Source organism: Chiloscyllium plagiosum, chromosome 11, assembly GCF_004010195.1.
Source record: "Chiloscyllium plagiosum isolate BGI_BamShark_2017 chromosome 11, ASM401019v2, whole genome shotgun sequence".
NCBI classification, from domain to species: domain Eukaryota; kingdom Metazoa; phylum Chordata; class Chondrichthyes; order Orectolobiformes; family Hemiscylliidae; genus Chiloscyllium; species Chiloscyllium plagiosum.
The window spans coordinates 53,669,964-53,694,503 of NC_057720.1; the positions used below are offsets into that span (position 1 = coordinate 53,669,964).

At 39.7% G+C, this 24,540-nt stretch overlaps 1 protein-coding gene across 1 annotated transcript in view; it reads right to left on the reverse strand.

Moving 5' to 3' along the window:
- Positions 1-23,520, reverse strand: part of zranb2 (zinc finger, RAN-binding domain containing 2) — a 41,366-nt gene extending 17,846 nt beyond the window's left edge. Inside the window, exons 1-7 of the mRNA XM_043700103.1 lie at positions 23,513-23,520; positions 22,916-22,919; positions 12,866-12,917; positions 8,964-9,072; positions 8,544-8,626; positions 3,958-4,034; positions 1,732-1,863 (exon numbers count right to left, since the gene is read on the reverse strand). Coding sequence (XP_043556038.1) covers positions 1,732-1,863; positions 3,958-4,034; positions 8,544-8,626; positions 8,964-9,072; positions 12,866-12,917; positions 22,916-22,919; positions 23,513-23,520 — 465 coding nt within the window. The remainder of the gene's footprint in view (positions 1-1,731; positions 1,864-3,957; positions 4,035-8,543; positions 8,627-8,963; positions 9,073-12,865; positions 12,918-22,915; positions 22,920-23,512) is intronic.
- Positions 23,521-24,540: the final 1,020 nt, after the last annotated feature.

Consider the following 24,540-nt stretch of genomic DNA (forward strand, 5'->3'; position numbering starts at 1 on the left):
CTCAGATTGATTTCTTTCCTCAGTATCTCCCTGGGTCCCACCCACCCACCTTACTAGTTTAAATCCTCCCGAGCAGCTCTAAGCAAATCTCCCTGCCAGTATATCTGTCCTTCTTGTACAGGTCACTCTACCCCAGAAGAGCTTCCAATGATCCAAAATGTGAATCTTTCTCCCATACACCAGCTCCTTAGCCATGCATTCATCTGCTCTAACTTCCTATTCCTACCCTCACTAGCTCACTGCCCCAGGAGTAATCCAGATATCCTACTCTCAAGGATGTCTTTTTTAAATTCCTGCCTAACTCTCTATATTCTCTATTCAGAATCTCATCCTTTTCCCTTCCTGGTGGTGAATGTAGAATTGAGTGCTATCAGCTTTTTTAATGAGGGGGGGGGAGCTTAGTGGTGTTATCATTGGACTATTAATCCAAAGATCCAGGTAATGTTCTGGGGGGGACTTTGATTCAAATCCCACCATGACAGACGGTGGAATTTGAATTCAAAAAACATCTAAAATTAAGAATCTAATGATGACCACGGATCTACTGTCGACTGTCAGCTAAAAACCCATTTTATTTTCTCACGACCTTTAGTAAGGGAAACTGGCATCCTCACCTGATCTGGCATACATGTGACTCCAGACCCACAGCAATGTGGCTGATCCTTAACTGTCCTCTGGTCAATAAGGGATGGAGAATAAATGCCCACATGCTGTGCATGAATAAAAAATAACTGTGAAAGCTTTACATTGTGCCTTTTGGATGATGTCACCAGGTGCAGCATGCACATGGGAAACAGGACGGGCCTGAAGTACAGACTTGGAAGATACCAGAGGCAAGGTTGCAGGTAAAGGAAGTGAAGCAATCGTAAAATGATTCTCTGGCTACACAGTTAGATAGACACTAATAAAAAAAAATAGGTGTAAGGTGCCCATTTTTGAATGCAAGCCCTATATAATACACATACTGCTATCCCTCATCTTTGCAATGCTAGAAAGAATCCACAGTGTGGAAGAGGCCATTCAGCAGCACCCCTCCAAAGAGAATCCCACCCAGACCTTACTCTATCTCTGTAACCCCACATTTATAATGGCTAATTCACCTAGACTGCACATCCCTGGACTCTATGGCCAATCCACCCAACAATATTCACAAGCAACCAATCATTTTAAAGAAACAGACTTGACAGCATGATACAGGAGATATGGAACAAAACCCATTGCCTTGGAATGAATCTGACAGATCAAACATTAAGCATCAAGGGCCATCAGAGTGAACATCAGAACAGCTTTGCTTAACGTAACTCCACTGCACGGACCCATATAGAAGCTGCTTAAGGAATAATGAACTTCGGAATACCACCAGCAAACAGATTTTAGATACACACTGGAGATAGTACACAATTTCTTTTCCCAATTTCATAACCTCCTTTTCACTACAACAATGATTTTATTACCTGATTAAAATACCGATTTACATCATACTTTCAAGGATAAACAAACAAACAAACAAGCAAACAAACAGTCAGTAAGTAAGTCTCAGATTCTTTCCCCCTTAAGTCTTTTAATAAAAAGAGGTCAATAATGCGAGCGCAAGATTTTAAGTTGTAAAATTTAAATGCAACAGTGCCATTTTCACAAAAATACTTCAACACATTAAACACATGTTGTATACACAATTACAAAATATGTGCAATTATAAAAGGTTAAAAGTAGGACAAGAATGATACTCACATCAAGTTTGTACTTGGAGAGATCCCCATCCTCATCATCATCCTCATCATCTTTTTCGCTTTCAATTTCTTCTTGCAAGATGGTTTTGGGTCCAACTGGCTTTCCACGGAATTTCTTTTTCTTCCTTCCAAACTAGTTTATGAAAGTATACAGGTTTCTAAATGCTTCCATGTTGCCTTCAACTTGAATTTTGCAATACTTATAACTTGATTAATAAAAAGCAGTTTTGAAACTATGCAGTAAATGAAATTAGTCATTGATTGATTACAAGCACACTTACCATAGATCAATTAACTGTCCATAACAAAATACTAAATAATGCAAGTTTTATTTAGTCTTTAACTTCCAGTGAGCCTGGGACAGATCATGTGTACTGATCTTTTTATTTTATGGAAAAAAAATAAGTGTCTGTTGAACAATTTGAATTGTTTCTTTAAAGCTTTCCCAGTTTATCTAATGCCATACACATATGCAATTCAAGTTTTAACTTAAAAGCTTTAAAAAGCTTTTAAAATATAAAAGGCCTTTAAATTTAATGAGGATGGTAAAAAGCAGAGAAATGCAGACTTCAAGTGAAATTAGTAAAATAAAAAGGTCAGAGGTTTGAGACACCAGAGACAATACAGAAAGGAGATAAGAAGCTACCTGTTTATTCTGAGTAGATTATTATAGAACATAGAACATAGAACATAGAAGAATACAGCGCAGTACAGGCCCTTGGGCCCTCGATGTTGCGCCGATCCAAGCCCACCTAAACTACACTAACTACACTATTGTTGTTATAAAGCAAAAACAAAAGAACTGATGGTATTGTTTTGGGTCTAAGCCAGCTTTAGGGAATAGTGACAAATCAATGGCAAATATATTTCCATTTTAAGCAAATTGGAAAAGTTACATCTGAGATGCTTCAATTTGTAATAGCTTTAGAATCAGCTATGATTTAATACCACTAGGTGCAAGCTTTTGCATTAATGCAGAAGTTCTCAAAGTTTTTTTTAAATAAGCCCTCCTTTGGAGACTTACAGCCCCAATTTAACATAACTTATTCTGTTAACCCAAATAAGCTGAAAAAATTCAACTCCGTTGATTTTACAAACTCGGAGAAAAGAAACCGACATACTTTCAAATGGACAAAGTGCCTTCAGTTATGGAATTAAGAGCCTCGAAGATCTCTTAGGGGCCTCTTATGTAATCAGATGGCATCAAAATGCTTTTCACCACAGTCAGCCTTTCATAGCTGGATGCGGTGCATTATAGGACATAGGAACTTAAAACACCAGAAGCCATTCAGCTTGCTGTCCCTCCACCGAATCCTTGAAAAGTCGTCCTGCTAACTTTCACATTCTCAGTTTCAGACTTACCCGTAAAATTCCACATCAAATACCTGCTCAAGTCCCATTTGAAATTTATGGAATCAACTGCAACCATATTAACAGGTACTACACTGTATTCTTTTACTAACAGAGTCAAAACAAATTTTCTTCATTTCGCCTCTAGATCTTTTGTTCATGATTTTCATCCCAAGATCTCTACGTTGGACCCCAATTTCCAGGAGTACATGCTCTCATCACCAACTACCCCACCCCATTCCACTGGCCTTACGAGGCCATCTTACTACCTTGTAATTTTGCATCAGTACCTGTGCGTTTCATTGAGATCAATTCCAATTTTTCAAATTTCATCTCTGGTGTAATCCTGGTAAACCTGCTGTGCATGCCAAGGCTTTTATACCTTTCCTTGAATGAGGTGCCCAGAAGTCTACACAATTCCTCAAATGATGTATAGGTAGTGGAGGATTCTGCGACAAGGGTAATCAGTTACAATCCATAAAAAAAAAGGTCTAATGGTTATTTCTAGAATTGGGAAGATCTGCTCTGTGGTAACCTACATAATTCACCTCAATTATTCAAGGCTGCACTAGTGGCTCTCATTTTTGACCAACATTCACCTGCGCCATTACACGGATACATCTTCCTTACTCCAACAGCTTGTGAATGTCAGTACAGTCCTTCTTGGAGGTCAAAGTTCCTGATACTTTAAATACAATTCTTCAAACTATCCAATACTTGATTGTTAAAATAAAAGCAGCTAATTGCAAGCAAGATTTTCCTTAGCTGGAGGTCAGACCTTGGTCTGAAAGCCACAATGTATGTAAACAAGCACACTGTGTTAACTAGCTTTATATTAGAGACATTTTAGGAAACAATTCTATTTTTCAAGTCTTACCTCATCATATTCATCATCAGATTCTTCACGTTCAATGTACTCAACATTTTCTCTTTCATTAAATCCACCTCCATATCCTATCAGGAATGAAATGATCACCATTTTAAAAATATTCTAATCAAATGTAGTTCAAGAATTAAGGTAACAAAAAGTGCATTCCAAATAGTGGAGTTAATTAGTAGATTCTGCACATCAAGTCTACATTTAGACAATGTAACTATAAAATCCCAGGTTATGAATCAAATATGCACAAAAACAAAATTATTCTAAATAAAATCATGTGACAATTACACAAGTTAGTCTGTAAATGAAGGTAAACCTTACTTACATGAACTTTCTCAAAAGAAGTGTTTAAGGTTATGAAGTATGGCTAATTTAAACATCCAAATTGCATTCACAACAATACATGCATGTGAATCTAATTATATCCATTAACATGTAATCAAAGGTATAGCTGCTACAAAACAAGCATGCTAACTAGCTCCAAATTGCTGGCACTAGATCACACACCAACACTTGACATTAGCACTCTATAAAATGTCCCGATTACAGAGAGGTTGAATCTAACACTCTTAGAAGAAAATGAGGCATCCCTTGGACCCAACTCAACCAGGCATCCCTAACACTACTGGCCATTTGAAGAAAATCTCAACTCCACTTGACAAACAAGTAGCAGCAATAAAAGTAGGACAAAGACTAGGAACTCTGCAGAGAAGAACATGCCTCCTTACCCCGCAGTCTGTCCATCATCCACAAAGCACGAAAAGAGTGTGATGGAATACTCCCCTCTTGCTTGGATGTTTGAAGTTTCAACACCACAAGAAGCTTGACACTATCCAGGACAAAGCTATCTGCTTCAGTGGCACCACATCCACAAGTATCCACTCCCTTCACCACTGACATTTAATAACAATTGAGAGTACCATTAAGAAGATGCAGTGCAGAAATTCATCTGAGACAGAGAACATAAGCATCAGAGCCACAGGAACACCACCACCTGAATGTTCCCCTCCAAGTCACCTACCATGCTGAACTTAGAAATATATCATTCCTTCATCGTCGTTGGGTCAAAATCCTGGCATTCCCTCCCTAATGGTATTGTGGGTATAACCATAGCACATGGAGTGTAGCGGTTCAAGAAAGCAGCACATTCTCAAGGGCAACTAAACACAGGCAATTAATGCTGGCCAGCCAGCAACACCCACATCCCACAAGAGAATAAAAAAGTGATCCATAATGCTGCCAATGATCCATATGTTCCAGCAGTGGTGGAGGGAGTGAATGGAGAGAGTGATGAATGGCATGCCAATCAAATAGGCTGTTTTCCTTGGATGGTGTTAAGCTTTTTGAATCTTGTTGGAACTGTATCCATCCGAGCAAGTAGAAGGCTTTCTATCACACTTCTGATGTGTGCCTTGTAAATGCTGGACAGACACAAAAGATGGGAGGCGAGTGACCATCACTGAATTCTTGCTTCTGACTTGCTCTTGTAACCATAGTTGTATTTCTGAAATGGTAGATCCTGTTTGGTTTCTGGTCAATGCTAACTCCTAGGACATTGGTGATGGTGTATTCAATAAAACTAACAACAGTGAATACCAAGGAGAGATGGTTAGATTTTCTTGTTAGAAATGTTCACTTCCTAACAAGTGTATAATTATAAATTGTTAGCTTCCATTTATCAATCCAGAAATATTGTTAGAATGCTGTCAGACTCCACAGCTGTGACATTATCCAGTGCTCTTCAGCCATTTCTCAGTATCACATGGATGAATTGAAATGGTTGAAGATTGGCACCTGTGATAGAGACCAAGATGGATCAATCATTTGGCATTTCTGGCTGAGGATGGATGTAAATGTTTCAGCCTTTTGCACGAAGGATGGGGCTTCATTCTCCTGCTAATTACTTAACTACCCATCATTCATGACTGAATGAGGCAGGACTGCAAAGCTCAAATCTTTTGGTCTTTGAATTGCTGAGCCTATCCTATATTGCTAATACTTACATTTAGCGTGCAAGGAGCCCTGTGTTGAAGTTTCACTAGACTGACACCTAATTTTTAAGTATCGCTGTTGCTGCTCCTGGCATGTCACCCTGTACTCTGGCTCAATGAAGAGTTGATTACTTGACACTAATGACAGAATGGGTGACAGGGATATGCTAGGCCATGAAGTTACAGACAGTGCTTCTATACAACTCTGGGGTGTTCATGGTTCATCATGGTTTCAGAAGATCTGCCAGCTTTGCTCAAAACCTATCCCATTTAACACAGAAGTAGTAACATACAACAGACAGAGTGTCCTCTGTTTGATGACTGGACACCATCTCCACAAGGAGATGATAGTGGTCACTTCTATCAATACATCCTTTAGAACGCATCCAGCTTAGTCCGTATTGGTACTACTAAAACGCTCAGTAATAGATAATAAAGTCTTCATCCAGAGTACATTCAGCATCCATGTCACCTCAGTGCATCTTTTGATTGGTATTCAATACGAAGGAGCACCAACTCATCAGCTTGGGAACAGGCAGAGATCAAGTGAGTGATAACCAGCAGCGTACTTCCTTTCCCATGTTTGAAATGAAACCATGTGATTTCACAGGGTCTTGAGCCAATGTTGAGGGCTCTCAAAGCAACCAGTCTATGCCGAACATAACCCTGAGCTAAACTAGCCCCACCTGCCTGCTCCTGGCTCACATCCTGCCAAACCTTTCCTATTCATGTACTTATCCAAATGTCTTTCAAATGTTGTAATCATAACCACATCCACCACTCTCCGGAAATTCATTCCACACTCAAACCTCCATGTAAAACATTTGCCCCCATGCCTCTTTTAAATCTTTCTCCTTTCACCTTAAAGATGTGCCCCCTGGTTTTGACATTCCCCATCCTAGGGAAAAGAGAACTACCATTAACTCTACCTATACCCCTCATTATTTTATGAACTTCTATAAAGTCACCTCTCAACCTCCTATACTCCAGTGAAAAAAAATTTCAGCCATTCGTTATAATTCAAACCTTCCGTATCCAGCAACATCCTAGTAAATCTCTCGGAACCCTCTCCAGCTTAATGTATTTCTTACGACTGGACGACTAGAACTGGACAGAGTATTCCAGAAGAGGCCTCACCAATGACCTGTACAACCTCAAAATGATTATTTTTTTTCCCCAACTACTATATTCAAAGGACTGAGCAATGAACGTAATACGTGCCAAACACCACCTTAACCACCCTGTCAATATGTGAACACAAAGTTTAAAGAATTATGTGTCTGCACCCCTCAGTCCCTCTGTTCTACAACACTATCCAAGGCCCCACATTTAATTGTATAAACCCGACCCTTGTTTGTTGTACCAAAATGCAACACCTCATATTTATCCAGACTGAACTCAATCTGCTATTTTTTAGCCCATTGACCCATTCAAGCAAGATCCTTTTGTAATCTTAGAAAATTTTATTTTTTTTAAAAACTGTCTGCTAGGCCACTAATTTTGGTGTTGAATGCAAAGTTACTAACCATGCCTTCTGAATCCTCATCCAAAACATTTATATAAATGACCAACAAAAGAGGACACAGAACCAAGGCCTGTGGAACACTGGGGGCAACATTGTGAAATATTCTAGATGTACAGTACTAACATATAAACTGTAATTTCTTATTTCTCTACAACCACAAAATAAGTGAGTGTCCCCAAATGGTTCATGCTTTACTCAAGCCTCTCCCACTATCAACTTAACTTTCTACTTGTTTCTCCCTCATGCATTTGTCTAGCTTCCTTTTAAAAGCATCTATACTACTGCCTCAGCAACTCTACAAGTTTCACACATTCAATCTAATCAGCAAGTTTCTGTCTTAATGGATTCATTGGTGGCCACCTTTTATGTACCCAGCCTGTGCAATATTTCTCAATACACACATCCTCTCAGCTCTGGCATAATCCTTTCAAATCTTTTCTTTTTCAGCTTTCTTCAGGATGCCCATATTTCTTTTGTATTAAGGCAACAGAACTATGCACTATTCCTAAACCACAATTTAACCAATATGTTCATCAGAATTCCTCAATTTTTGGATTCCACTCTTCCAGAACTGAACCCTTTAAATGTTGGAAGTCTGTTTCAACAAACAATCAATCAGCCCTAAAATAAAAACTAAAACTGGAGAACTTCAGCAGATCTGTAGAGAGAGGAACTCCGCTTCAGAGAATAGTGATACTGAACTCAAGAGTTTCTCTCTTGACAGATGCTGGCAGACCTGCTGGGATTCACGAGCACTTTGTCTTTCTATTTCAGATTTCCAGCATACGCAGTAGTTTGCTTTCGTTGTAATTAATCAGCCCTGTTTGACTACATGGCATGATGTGTGAAAAACTAAGTGTCAAGTGGCATCCAGAATAAAGCCTCTAAACTTTTATTTCACAAATGGGTCAAGTTTCAAGTTATATTGAATTTCAATCTTTTTTAAAAAAATCAAACTGAACTTGATAATAATCAACTCGATTCAGATCTGAACAATAGTCAACTAGAAATTTCATGAAATGGCTTTTAACAACAGTATAAACACCTATCATGCATTCAAATCTTACCAGTCCTTTCTTCTAATTTGGCATATTTAGGAGTGTTACACATGTTGCACTCTGATCTTCGTGCCCAATTCACATTCCCACAGCTAGAAATTAAACAACTGAAATCAGTATCAGAATATATAGACTGTGCTTCTTTTCACATGTGAAATTGAAAATCAAAAAAAGCAGATAGCTAAGAATGCTAGTGTTTTTCTAAAGTTAAATTCAGCTCAACACTCAATACAGAGCTTTTCTTTCAAAATAAAACCGTTTGCCTATGGTCTGCAAAGGTCCTTATCTTTTCTTATGATTCACCCTGAATACTCTATATATAATCAAGAAATCAGAATTACTGTGGTGCTCTCATTTTGACTAATTAGTATTTAAGATGGAAAATTTTCAATCGAAGAGTTCACATTGCATTATAGACGATAACCTTACGTTTTACACTGCCAATCGTTGGCACTGAAAAGGCCACGGCTCTTTTCTGCAAGAGTTTTTCCAATTTCTGTTCCTCCAGCCTTCATGAGTTTAGCTTCACATGTTCTTTCTAAAACAAAAGTAATAAAATACTACAATCAAGTGATACCATAATGATTTAAAATAATTTTTTAAATCATAAGGTCCAGGTTAGCATGCTGCCACATGCTATGAGGAGATGTGTTTAGAAAACTAAATTAAGTAAGATGTAAATATGAATTTTACATTCAATCATACTATTTATCACTTGGGTAAAAGGTGAAGACAAATTAATTCTTCAACAGCAGCGAGTTTAGCCAGTAATGTGAGCCATGTAAAGATAGGTTCGGGTTAACTGATCTCAGCTGGGTTGGTGTTACAAATTTATGCGCCTGGAGCCAATAATCTCGCCAGCTCAGACTCCAATCTTTTTCAAGTTGAATAGCATGAACCAGAAATTGTAGCAAGCTTTCTCAGTATTCTGCACGCGCACTATCAAGTATGCATCGATGCGCACATATCTTTTCAGTAAGAGGTCTGAGAAACTGTCAAGCAAGACAAGTCTATTTATAGATCAACAAATTAACTTATTTCGAATGAAAACCGATTGAACAGAACTGTTTTTCAGCATTTTTTTTAAAATTGCGCACGCTATCATACAGTGAATTTTACTATTATGAAAGAAATTCACTTTGCAAGTTGGTATTTCCTAAATTAGTTGGTAGCATCATTTTTTTGTGGACCACAGACGTTAACAGCATAACATCCTTGAAACAGTCATTCACTACAGAAATAGTGACAGCGTCTGGCTTCTAAAGGCATAGAAACTTTACACGAGAAAAGAAAATGGTTGATCTCTAAGCTCAGTTTCCTTTGATCAGAGGTCAAAGTTAACATCTTGACCAAGTGCCCTTGTCTCACTTGATGCATGTATCCATGATTACTATAGACTCTCTGTAGAATGGAGTGAAACCCAAATGAAGATTAATTGTTCAAACTGCTACATAAAATGCTCAATGACTCATTATTACTATTGTGATGTGTCATATGATTTTATCACTGTCCTAATCCAACAGCATAAATGCTTTAAACCCAACAATTAACCATGAGTTACTTCAATCCAGAGCTCAGTCCTTTGCTGTGCACAGTGTTCATTAACGATCTAGATGTGAACGCAAAACATTTGATTAGTTAGCCTGCAAATGACGTGAAAATTGGTTGCATGATAAATAGTACAGGGGGAAAGCCTTAGACTGTAGGACAATCCCGACCGGCTGCTCAAATTGGCAGATCAATGGCAAATGGACTTTAATCCTGAAAAAGGAGGACTAACAAGGCAAGACAATGTACAATGAATGGTAGAACCCTAGAAAGTACAGAGGATTAGAGGGACCTTGGCATGCATGTTCATAGATTCATGAAGGCAACAGGACAGGTGGATAAGGTAATTAAGGAGGCATGTGAGATCGGTGCCTTTATTAGTCGATGCATTGAATTCAAGAGTTATCATGGAGCTCTACATGGCATAATTTAGGTTACAGATGGGGTACTGTATGTGGTTATGGCCATAATGCTATAGTTAGGATGTGATTACACAGAAAAGAATGCGGAGAAGATTTATCAGGATATTCCTTGGGCTGGAGTGCCAAGTTATAAGGAAAAATTGGATAATCTGAAGTCTTTTCCCCTGAGAGCAGAGAGGACTGAAGGGGGACCCAAAGGTGTACAAAATTACAAAAGCATAAATGCAGCAGACAGAAAACAACCTTCCTCCTCAGTATAGGGATCAATTACTAAGGGGAATAGGGTAGATATAAAGGTAAAGCACAGGAGATTTTAAAGGGGATTTAAAGAATAATATGTCACGCAGATAGTGGTGAATACCTGGAATTCCTCAGCCTGAATGGAGGTGAGGTGGGAACCATCACAATTTTAATAAATATTTAGATGATCACTTGACATGTCAAATCATAGAAGGCCATGGCCAAATGATAGAAAATGGGGCTAGAGTAGATTGATGCTTGATGGCCAATGGACACAATGGGGGTGAAGGGTGTTTTTCCATGCCATGATACTGACTAATTCATAGACTCATACAAAAGGCATAAAAATTTGCAGATAAAGTGTGCCTTCATAACATCAAAATCCCCAAGCATTTATACTGCAAATGAAGGCTGTGCAACCCATCATGCCTACGCCAACTCTTTGGTACAAGTATCCAACTAATTCACTTCCATTACTCCTTACTCATGGCTCTTTAGGTTAGTTTCTTTCAAATACTTGGATCATCTTTATGAGAGTGCCCCCTGGCTGTCTAGCCTCAGTCACTGACAACAGTGGCTCTAATCATTGAACAATTCCATCAAATCTTCACAAGCTAAATTACATTTTCACAGATTTCTAAATCTGGTGCCCAGAACTGAACATAGAATGTCAGCCTTGGCCTAATCATGTTAGATTAGATTAGATTCCCTACAGTATGGAAACAGGCCCTTCAGCCCACCAAGTCCACACCAACCCTCCGAAAAGCAACCCATCCAGCCCCACTCCCCAATCCCATATTTACCCTTGACTAATGCACCTAACACTATGAGCAATTTACCATGGCCAAATCACCCGACTTGCACATCTTTGAATTGTGGGAGGAAACTGGAGGAAACACTGGGAGAATGCGCAAATTCCACACAGTCACCCAAGACAGGAATCAAACCCAGGTCCCTGGTGCTGCAAGGCAGCAGTGCTAACCACAGTGCCGCCCACATCTTTAAAATAGTTAGTTCTGCTATAATACAGTAGTTCTGTTCTCATGCAATTCAATGATAAGAAAATCTCGTAATAGCGGCATTATTTAAACTAATGGGGCTGGAATCATGTCATAACCAATATTTTAAAAGCTTGCACTTTGGGAACAGCGTCCACAATTTGTCAAGCACGTTATAGAAATTCACATTAATGAATGACTGCACCTTCCTTATTCCTAAGCTCATCATTGTGAGAGACAGAAGAAAATTGGTATAGTTGCTATAACTATGCACTCAAATACTGAAGCAAGGAGAAGCTGAGAGGACTAAATCTATCTTTATTATAGGTTTAAAAAAGTGAACAGAAACACAAGTTAAACTAATGAAAAATATCGAGATGAACAAAATATTTATCTGGGAGAATAAACACAGAACCAGAGATCATGTAGAAAAGTGCCCAAGCTATTGCATGGTTAGAAAATGTCACAAGACAATGGATATGTGGAACGTGCTCCCAAAAGATATATGATTTAAATCCAACATGCACCTTTAAAAAGTTGAGAAGTAGGATCAATGTTTGCAGTAATATAGCGTTACTTGATTTCCCTCATCGCAAGAGGACGAAAGTTAGAATAGAAGGCACAAGAAATTTCTTTACACAGAATTGAGCTGAGGAAGGAATAATTTCTCAGTGTTAGTGTGAGAGGCAGAAATATTCAAGGTTAGACTGGCTAAGTGGATGAAGGAAATGTGGTTGAAGAGATATTAAAGAAGTGAGCAAATGGGATTAGAAACACTGACTTGAACCAAGTTGGCAAAATGGTTTACGTCTATGTTGTGACTTATCTAGTTCCATAGATGCCAGCATTACCTAATCAGTTAATTAAAACTCAAAGACGCAGTTTTGAAGACTATGATGGAACAATTGTGTGCATAACATTTGGAAATGCTATATCCAAGCAAGTAGGGGATCAAATTTGAACATTTTGCCCAGTGAAAAATAGCCATCAGTAATGTACAATTAAGGCTCACACATATAAATACTAATCACCAAAACAAAAGTACTGCAAGCTGTCCAAAAAAAAAGTGTAACAATGTGGCTGAATTTAATGCAGCAATCTGAATAAATCTGGCACCACTTACCTTTCCCACATCTGTTACAATTTGTTCTTCTTGCAAAGTTGACATTTCCACATCTAAGAGAAAAGTGTAAAAACTATGGATGAACAACATATTTCCAAAGAAACATTAATTCAGGAATCAGTATTATTCATTTCAATGGTACTTTAGATGCATTCGGTTTAGAAGTACATTATTATATTTCTTCCAGTATTAAGACTATTAAGTATGCAGAATATATTTCTCTATAACTAGATAGTTTTAGCTATACACAGAAAAATGTTTAAAAGCGTATTTTTCTAGGAACATCCATTGATTTGTAAATATGGCAAGCAACTTTGTTACAACAATATTATACTATTTTATACAGAAAATAATAAAAGGCAACAAATAACTCCCTCCAGTAAACATTTTATGTTCTGAAATTAAAATTCAAAAAATAGTCCAATCAATTTAATGCCAGTTTTGAAAATAAAAATTTCAACTGTCTCTCTCTATAACAGAGTTCTGAGGAAGGGTCACTCAACCCGAATCCTGAACGAACTTCTCTCCACACATGCTGCCAGATCGGCTGACCTTTCCCAGCAATTTCTGTTTTTACTTCCGATTTACAGCATCCACAGTTCTTCTGGTTTTTATTTAGTGTGATTAAAAAGTTTGTCAAAATAAGTATTGCTGAAAAAGAGACATGCCGTTGAACCTCATCTTTTTATCATCAGCATGGATGCAGAAATGTCAAATTTCAAAAAGGCAATAACAATTAAACTGCATGCGAAAAAGGGTACTGACCACTACTCTGGAAAATGCACCAGGTTCTCACCCATGCTATTGCTTCACTCAGAGGAGAGGACTCTGTAGTAAGTGCCAATTTCGCAGTTGGGCTTGCAATACAATTCTTAGCACACTTGCTGCCCAATCATGGGAATTACATGATGATAGATATTATATTGAGTTTTGTAAACATGGGCTGGTTGAGTGCGGTCAATGCTCTACCTACTGTTCAGTATATGGATAAAACACAAATTGACAAAACAATGACAGTCAAAACTCAGTCCAAGTAGTCTCTGTTGGAAAAAAAAATGAGAAAATATAAATTAGGAGTGATAGAAGAACTTTCCAGTTTTGAAAACAAGTGTTTGCATGGTGATCTTACTAAAGCGTGCAACACAGTAAATAGTACAGAAAACACAAGTGGAAGCATTATTGGAGACAGTAGAACAAGGGGGTCAAATCTTCCAACAAGAGGTTGACTTTGGCCAAGTATCAGCTAGATTGAGGTAAAAGCCCTGACATTATTTGGATATCAACTGAATACTGCACGTTACTGAAGGAGTGACTAGGTTTATTCTAATGAATGAACAATGGCCAGATAGTCTTTTCTCCTGTTTCTTTTCTCCCACATCAGCATTATCTTCCAAGCTAAAGGTTTCAGAATGCCCCAAATTCCAGCTGTTACAATTGACATATTATTAAATTTAAGGTAATGATGATTGAGAGATCTACCCTTAAGTCTGAATAACAGCAAAGACATAGTTTGATTATTAGAGTGAAAGGCACCCTTAAGAACATTTTACAACAGCATGAGTAGATGGTTTCCCAAAGCCCCAGAAAAGTAATGCCCTTCGAATTCAAAGAAAGCAAATGGATACACAGACTCATTGACAATGAACACATTAGTTCCAGTTTAGACAGCAGGATATTGTTTGCAACACATACAGATGTTGCTCTGATGTTGGATGTGGGCAGCAAATAAACGTTGATTCTTTCAAAAAGGAACAGAAACCGTATAGGTCAGAACTCTCCAGCAAGTTCCTTTTTGTGCAGATTCTTCCAACACATTTAAATTGTTACTTCAGGTTTCCCTCATGCAGGTCTCTGTAACACTTGTGACCATCCTTGGTTTCTTTTGACAAATGCTAGCACTGCTTAGGAATGTGATGGTTTTCCAATCTAGCTATATGCGCTATCCAATACAGTCAGGGTTTCAGGAGCATTGCCTTATTACTTCGGTGTAGTCTAAGATTTGAGATTTGCAATCTGCTCCTGCCAATGGATGCCGACAGTACAGTGAACAGCACAAATTGAAATTGCCGTCAACAGTTTTGCTTTAAACTGCCCTATTTATTTTTAGGATGAAAGCAGGGATAAATGAATAGCATTTCTATCCGAACATGGAGGTTACCATGCTTCATGCTTCCATGGGGAAAAAGGGCAGCAGAAGCTATTTTTGAGATCAGGTTACAGGATTTTATTCAGAGCAATGCATTATCACAGATAGAAAGGTTCCATGTGGTCAGCAGAAAGAAAAAACTGTGTGAGCTCTCTGGCAGTTACAGAAGTCGAACAGACAGACAATCTTGCAGGCTGATATGTCCAGGAAGAAAACTGTTGACTGATTAAAGACATTTTCCAAAGGAGAAAGTCACATACAGTCAGTCACTTGATGTTACCATTGCACAAAACCAAGATATGAGAATGCATACTGAGAAAGTTAGATTGCTTGCTTAAAAGGCTGCAATGCTGTGGAGATTGCAATGAAAAGTATACGTGTGGAATGACAATTTCTGCAGTTAAAGTACAACTTACCTTGAAAAAGAAAATTCGGTCATGCTTTTTAGTAAGTTACAATAAAAGTTTTTAAACAAAAATACCATCAGGTCATTCTTCTGGCTAATTACTTTTAAAGAGATTTAAATTCTGGTTATTGATCTCTGCAGAAACCATTACATAATTAAAACAGGTTCAGTAAATATCAAATTATAAAAAGGAAGAAATAAATAAGAACCACTACAGAAATTTAGAGAATGCAAGATGCCATATTGTCACAGTATCCACTCTGGCCAACAAGCCAGATCCTTTTCAGCCCTTGAGGTTTGCACCCTTGTCAGATACACAATTTTGTTTTTAAATGTTTGAGGATATCTGCTTTGACTAGTTTTCAGGCAATGAGTTTTGAATGCCCATCACCGGATGGGTAAAACAAAAATATCAAATTCCCTCTAAGCTTCAATTTAGTCTCCCGACACCCACACTCCCCTGCTACTCCACGTAGCCCAGCCACTATGGCCTCACATACCAATCAGCCACCTCACACAACTCACCCATCCCAACCAGAGTAACTTGTTTTTGGAGTCCTCTTGCCTTGTGATTCCTCCACTAATTGCTCCCTCCAACCACCAACCTTTATTACTGCCAATCGCTGGCAGAGTCAAGAGTGTGATGCAGGAATGTACAACAGGTCAGGCTGCATCCGAGGAACAGGAAAATTGACGATTCGGGAAAAGCCCTTCATCAGGATCATTCCAGCACCACACACTCGACTCTGATCTCCAGCATCTGCAGTCCTCACTTTCTCCCAATTGTTGACAGATACAGGTGCATCATGTGCGCCAGTCTCCTCCCACCAGTCAAGCCACTTATCTAGAACAGTGTAGCCAATGACCACAGAGTCACAAGAGCACGGACATAATTGCCTGTAAGTAACCAAGCCCCAACATTTACAGCATTCCACTAGCTACAACCTATCACTTGGAAACTTGATGTTTACTTCCTGTCAGATATACAATCCTCCATCCATGCGAGCACACCTTGTGTTTTAATTTTTAATGGGGTACCTTATCAAATGTCCTTTGGAAACCCAGGTGCCCTACATTTGTTTACCTACTTTTATGTACATCCTAAAACAAATGCAATTGATTTCAAAAACACCACATTTCTATTGCACAACCATGTTGGCTTTGTCAAATCATATCATTTTCTACGTGCATTGTTAAGTCTTCCTTATGAGAACCTGGTGCTTTGCCAATGACGATGTCAGTTGAACTACTTGTAGTTCCTAATTTTCTATTTCCTCCATGTCTGAATAGAACTAATATATTTGAAAACTGCTACACTAGAAAATTTTGGAAGATAATGACTACTGTTATTGTTAATACCTCCTGGCTCTCATCATACCATTCCGTACCTCGCAGCATTGTCTCTTCAATTCAAAACATGCACCTTGCTTTCTCCTCCATTATGCTTTTATTCATCAACAAAATCCCATATTCGCTTCCATTTACTCTCCAATATTCCAAAAAGTGACAGAATCTCTCAATCTCAAGTAGTTTATCTCCATCATTCAGAGTCATTATTTAATTTAAAAATTCTCAAATAGTCAAATTAGAGTCAGAGTCAAATAAATCCAATGAAATGGTTCTGCCATTGTCTTGTGTTTCTCAGATGCACACAATTAATGTGGTTCTTTCAGTCAAAACCAAAAATGGTTTGAAAAAACTTTCAACACTAATTTCTCAAAAAATGTTTGCAATTAAACACAGATGCACAAGTCTTCCAGTTTATTACACTTTCTATAATTGTTGGAATACCAAAGTTACATGACTTACTCTGACACACAAGTTGACTTATTTTAAAATGTGTCCAATGTTAGGGTATGTTTACTTAATATTACATTATTTTGCCTACAATCATCAACATAAATTCTTAGTATCCCACTTCCATTTTAATTAATCTGTAGGTCAATATCTCATTATTTCCTAATAACTTGTTTTCCTATCTTCACAACCATTCCCCAACAATGGGATATGGTGAAACTATCCTGCAAGTCTTTTTGATAACAATTTTCCTTCCAGACATCTCAGTAACTCACTTTCCAATCAACATAATTAGGCCCAAGCCCACCTCAGCTTATCTGATGGAGCCCTCAACCATGCCTTTGTTACCTCTGCACCTGACAACACAACAAACTTCTAGCCAGCTTCCTACATTTTAACCTTTAAACTGGAGGTCTTTGCTGCATGTCCCAACTTATACTACATCACATTATCCCTTCATTACTATGGAGTCATAGTACAATCATAGCCATACAGCAGAGAAACAGACTTCTCAGTCCAACTAATCCACACCAACCACGTTCCCAAACTAAACTAGTTCCACATGCCTGTCTTCGGCCCATTTCCTTCCAAACGTTTCCTATTCATGTACTTACCCAAATGCCTTTTAAATGTTATAACTGTACCTGCATCCACCATGTCCTCTGGAAGTTCATTCCATACACAAACCACTGTAAAAAAGGTTGCCTCCTTGTCCTTTTTAAAACCTTCTCCTCTCACCTTAAAAATATGCCCCTAGTTTTGACTTCCCCATTTGGGTGGCAGGGCAGGGCAGGGGGATCCCTCACTAGTCATCTCATCTATGCCCTTCAAGATTTGATAAACCTCTATAAAGTCACCCCTCAAAATCCTACACTGCAGTGAAAAATGCCCCAGCCTATCCAGCCTCTCCTTATAACTCAAACCCTCCATTCTGAGCAATATGCTGTACATCTTTTCTGAACCCGGTCTAGTTTAATAATATCCTTGCTATAGCAGGCCAACCAGAACTGCACACAGTACTCCAGAGGATGCCTCATCAACACCCTGTACAACCTGAACAGGACGCCCAACTCCTGCACTCAAAGAGGGACTTAGAGTCCTTGATCAGGATTCTCTTAACATGCTGGTTCTGTTGACAATTAGGAAGGCAAATGCAAAGTTAGCATTCATTTTCAGAGGGCTAGAATACACAGACACAGAGAATGTGCAAACTCCACACAGACAGCCGCGCGAGGCTGGATTTGAACCTGGGACCCTGGTGCTGTGAGGCAGCAGTGCTAACCACTGAGCCACCGTGCCGCTGTACTCAAAAGGTCTGAGCAATGAAGACAAGCTAAACACCTTAATAATCTTGTCTATCTGAGATGTAAATTTCAAAGAATTATATACCTGAGCCCCTAGGTTTCACTGTTTTACAACACTAGACTGGGCCCTTCCATTAACAAGCACTACCTTTGTTTGTTTTACCAAAATGCAATACCTCGCATTTATCCAAATTAAATTGCACCTGCCACTCTTCAGCCCATTGGTCCAATTGATCAAGATCTCTCTAATCTTCTCTGTCCAGTATCCTACGCCCAACCAACTTCAGCTCTTTTCCGAGGATCGCTGTCTTGTTGTGGAGGAAAGCTTGTGCTAGGAAGCAGATAGCTAAACTGTCTGGAGCATAGCTCCTGGCAGGGTCACTCATAATAGTAAGGTAAAGGGTGAGGGTCTAGACAAAGTGCAATCATGAAGACCTCAACAGAAGAGCAGGGAGATGATAGCTGAACTTACAATTACAATATCACAATGGTTGCAAAGGCAAGTGAACGTACAACGGAGAAGGGCTGCCAGTCGTCTTGGTCTCCGTGCCACTTGGCTTTGACTCCAACCTGCTACGGTTCACGTGATGGCTATCGGTGCACCAGCTTCTCTACATTAAGAAATGTCATGCATAGGCATCCTCCCAGGAGATACCAGCCCCTCTACATCTTCAGCTGCTTTATCAATGACCTTCCCTCCATAAGTTCAGAAATGGGGATGTTTGTCGATGATTGCGCAACATTTACCACCATTCTTGACTCCTCAGATACTGAAGCAGTCCATGGTCAAATGAAACAATCTGGACAATATCCAGGCTTGGGCTGACAAGTGGCAAGTAACATTCGTGCCACACAAATGTCAGGCAATGACCATTGCCAATAAGAGACTATCTAACATCACCCCTTGATATTCAATGGTGTTACTATCACTGAATTCCCCTTATCAGCATCCTGGGGGGGCTACCATTGATCGGAAACTCAACCGGACCAACCATAGAACCCCATGGCAAGAGAAGTGGAATTGTTTAAGTGTCAAGCAGTCTCATTAGCAATTTCAATTAAGAATCCCAAGGCGGGGGGAAAGGAAGGGGAGGTCCACTGCTGCCACCTTTGCTGGGTGCCTTACCTGTACTCTTCCTGCTGTGTCATGAATACCAGAATCCGCCTTTATAATTCTCTCAGCAATCATCGACAAACATCCCAATTTCTGAACATTCATGGCCAGGGAGGGAAGACCCTATGAAATCATCTAGATAGCCAATGACTTTCCAAACAACAGGACGGGCATGTTTATCAATGATTGCGAGTAGTTCATTCATTATGCACAGTAAGGGGAAAACAGCTAAATGTCACCTTCATTTCATTACGCATTGCTCACCGATCTATACTGGTTAACAGGTTTAAATAATTTGAGTCTTTGATTCAAATTCCCTCCATGGCCTCATTTCTTCCTAACTCTAATCACCTTCTCAAGAACTCAAAAAATATGCATGACCAATTTTTCGCCTTTTGAGCATTCCTTATTATAATAACTGCACCAAAGGGAGGCAACAACTTAGCGGCGAAGATCAAGAGCATTCAAAAACAGACTCAATTTCTCTTGCACTAAAGTTTTTTACATGCAAATATATACAATCGAAGTTAGGGTTTTGCATAGCAGAGTGAACAATTTAAGTCTCAATTTAACACTCATTTTGAAACCAAAGACCACTTTAAAAAAATGATCTTAGGATGCAAACGTCCATAAAAGCATTTATTTTCATGCCAAACTGCTGGCGATTGGCCTTCTAGAACCAACCAGTCCATAAGATGTAGGAACACGTACGATGCTGACAGGGAGTTCCAGGATTTGGACACAGCAGTAATGGAATGGCAAATTACGATGATGTGCAGTCTGGGAAGAAATGTACAAACGGCGGTGTTCCCTTACATCTGCTGTTTGTGTTCTTTTAAGTTGACAGAGGTCTGAGGTTTGAAGCTGTCAAAGGAGCTTTGGGGAGTTGTCGTGCATCTTCTAAAAAGGAGGCAAGCTTTGTGGAGTTAGGAGCAGGTTGCCAACTGCAGTATGGCTAACCTCTGATCTGCTCTTGTAACCTATGTATTTATAATTGCTCCTCCAGTTAAAGTTTTGATCAACAGTAACCCTTGGATGATGATATGGGCTCAGTCATGGTTAAGGAGAGATGCTTAGATTCTCTCTCATTAGAGAAAGTCATTGCCTGGGACTCATTGCATGAACATTAGTTCCCACTTATCAGCCCAAAATAAATTGTTGGCTGGGTTTTTCTGTAAGCAGGCACGGACTGCTTCAGTATCCGAGTTACTATGAATTGTATAGAACACTAATCACAGCAATCATCAGTAAACAATCGCACCTATGTGTATTGAACTTACCTATTGGGACATGTTATAACATAGCTCTGCAGCAGATAGAATTTGGAACTTGGAGGTTCTGGTCCTGAAGAAATTGTGTCACAAGCCCCTATAACTCCACTATTTGAGTGAAGACCATGAAGAAGTAGTTAAGATGTTTGGGTTTAGGTCACTGCCCTGTGGAATTCATCCAGTGATAGATATCCTTAGTTTGAGATGATTAACCACTACCATCTTGTTTTGTGCTGGGCATTACACCAGTGGACAGCATTCTCCAGTTTCTAATTTTACTCGGATTCCTTGCTTCTACATAAGATCACTTGAAGCCTTAGCAACTGTCCTTGATGTCATCACCTCACCCAAGATTTACTCTTTTGTCCATAATCAATTGCAATATTTTGGAAATGCAGCACCCAATTTGTACTGTTTATGAGAGATTATTGTGGAATGTGATAGGGGCAAAACAATCTGTGTGTGACAATTGAGGGATAATTATTGACCAGGCCTTCATTTGATTGTTGTTCTTCAAAACAGTTCACTTGAAAGAGCAAAAGGAACCTGGGTTTAATTTCTCATTCAAATATTGGTGCTTTCAACAATGCAGTCATTCAATACTGCATGGTTTACCTACAAATTTGTGCTCAAGTCCTGAAGTGAGACATGAAAAAATAACCTTGTTAAACAGAAGACTGAATGCTGACAACAGTACTGACACCATGACCACAACAAAATTACAATTAGCTTCAAGTGACAGAAACATGGAAAACAGCAACAGGTAATGGTAACTGGGAGAGATAAGGGCCCCTCGACGATTAACAAGGTGACATTTGTATGGAGCTGCAAGGGATTGCGGGGGTAGAGAGAGAGAGCGAGAGCGATGGTGACGTTTTGAAAAATGTCCACATTAGAGAGGAGGAAGTGCTGGATGTCTTGAAATGCATGAAGTGGATAAATCCCCAGGACCTGATCAGGTGTACCCCAGAACTCTGTGGGAAGTGAGGGAAGTGATTGCTGGGCCTCTTACTGAGATATTTGTATCATCAATAGTCACAGGTGAGGTGCCAGAAGACTGGAGGTTGGATAACGTCGTGCCACTAAAGAAAGATGGTAAGGACAAGCCAGGGAACTATAGACCAGTGAGCCTGATGTCTGTGGGGGGCAAGTTGTTGGAGGGTATCCTGAGGGACAGGATTGACATGTATTTAGAAAGGCAAGGACTGATTAGGAATAGTCAACATGGTTGTGCACGTGGGAAATCATGTCTCACAAACTTGATTGAATTATTTGCAGAAGTAACAAAGAGGATTGATGAGGGCAGATCAGTAGATGTGATCTATATGGATTTCAGTAAGGCATTCGACAAGGGTCCGCAAGGGCGAGTGGTCAGCAAGGGTAGATATCATGGAATATAGGGAGAACTAGCTATTTGGATACAGAACTGGCTCAAAGGTAGAAGACAGAGGGTGGTGGTGGAGGATTGTTTTTCAGACTGGAGGCCCGAGACCAGTGGTGTGCCACAAAGATCAGTACTGGGTCCACTACTTTTTTTCCATTTATATAAATGATTTGGATGTGAGCATAAGAGGTACAGTTATAGAGTCATAGAGATGTACAGCATGGAAACAGACCCTTCGGTCCAACCTGTCCATGCTGACCAGATATCCCAACCCAATCTAGTCCCATGTGGGAGCACCTGGCCCATATCCCTCCAAACCCTTCCTATTCATATGCCCATGCCTTTTAAATGTTGCAACTGTACCAGCCTCCACCACTTCCTCTGGCAGTTCATTCCATACATGTACCACCCTCTGAGAAAAAGTTGCACCATAGGTCTCTTTTATATCTTTCCCCCCTCACCATAAACTTATGCCCTCTAGTTCTGGACTCCCCGATCCCAAGGGAAAGACTTTGCCTATTTATCCTATCCATGCCCCTTAGAAACTTATAGGGACTTATAGGCTCATAGCTCCTTGAAAGTGGAGTCAGAGGTATATAGGATAGTGAAGGTGGCGTTTGGTATGCTTTCTTTTATCGGTCAGAGTATCAAGTACAGGAGTTGGGAGGCCATAGTGCGGCTGTACAGGACATTGGTTAGGCCACTGTTGGAATATTGTGTGCAATTCTGGTCTCCTTCCTATTAGAAAGATGTTTGAAACTTGAAAGGGTTCAGAAAGGATTTACAAGGATGTTGCCAGGGATGGAGGATTTGAGCTATAGGGAGAGATTGAATAGGCTAGGGCTATTTTCCTGGTACCTCAGAGGCTGAAGGATGACCTTATAAAGGTTTACAAAATCGTGAGGGGTAATGGATAGGATAAATAGACAAAGTCTTTTCCCTGAGGTGTGGAGTCCAGAATTAGAGGGCATAGGTATTTCCTCTCTCACCCTAAACCTAAGAGACCTAAGGGGCAAATGTTTCACTCAGATGGTGGTACGTGTATGGAATGAGCAGCAAGAGGAAGTGGTGGAGGCTAGTACAATTACAACACTTAAGAGGCATCTGGATGGGTAAACGAATAGGAAGGGTTGGGAGGGATATGGGCCAGGTGCTGGCAGGTGGGACTAGTTTAGGTTGGGATGCCTGGTCAGCATGGACCGAAGGGTCTGCTTCCGTGCTGTACGTCTCCATGACTATTTCGTTTTTCAAGCTGCTCTGCCATTTGATCAACCAATTTAATGCCACATTCCTGTTTTCTCCCCTTCCTGATCTGTAGCCCCAAGAACTTTACACAACATCCTTCTTAAAATCATACAACGTTTTGGTCTCAACAGTTAGAGAGAATTCTATCAGCTCACCATTCCCTGGATGAAGAAATTTCTCATCTCAGTCCTACCCATGCCTCCTTAGACTGTGATCCCAGTTCTAGACATCCTAATCATTAGGAATATCCTTCCTGTGTTTACCCTGTCTAGTCCTGTTAGAATTTTAGGTTTACACAAGATTTCCCTCTCACTCTTTGAAACTCCAACAAATGTTTCAACTGACGTAGTCTCTCTTCATGTGTCAGTCCTGGCTTTCCAAGAACCAGTCTGGTAAATGTTTTTCTATGCATTTCACTGCCAGAAGACCCTCTCAAACAAAGACAGCAAAACTGCAAACAATATTTCAGGTATGGACTTACTAATTCCTCATACAATTGCAGTAACACATCCCCTTTCTTGCACTCAAATCCTCACATTATGAAGACCAACATACCACTTAGAGTCATAGAGCTGTTTGGCATGGAAACAGACTCTTCGGTCCAACCCGTCCATGCCGACCAGATATCCCAACCTAATCTAGTCCCACCTGCCAGCACCTGGCCCATATCCCTCTAAACCCTTACTATTCACATACCCATCCAAATGCCTCTTAAATGTTGCAATTTTACCAGCCTCCACCACGTCCTCTGGCAACTCATTACATACACGTACCACCCTCTGCGTGAAAAAGTTGCCCCTTAGGTCTCTTTTATATCTTTCCCCTCTCACCCTAAACCTATGCCCTCCAGTTCTGGACTCCCCGACCCCAGGGAAAAGACTGTCTATTTATCCTATCCATGCCTCTCATAATTTTATAAACCTCTAAGGTCTCCCCTCAGCCTCCGACGCTCCAGGGAAAACAGCCCCAGTCAGTTCAGCCTCTCCTTGTAGCTCAGATCCTCCAACT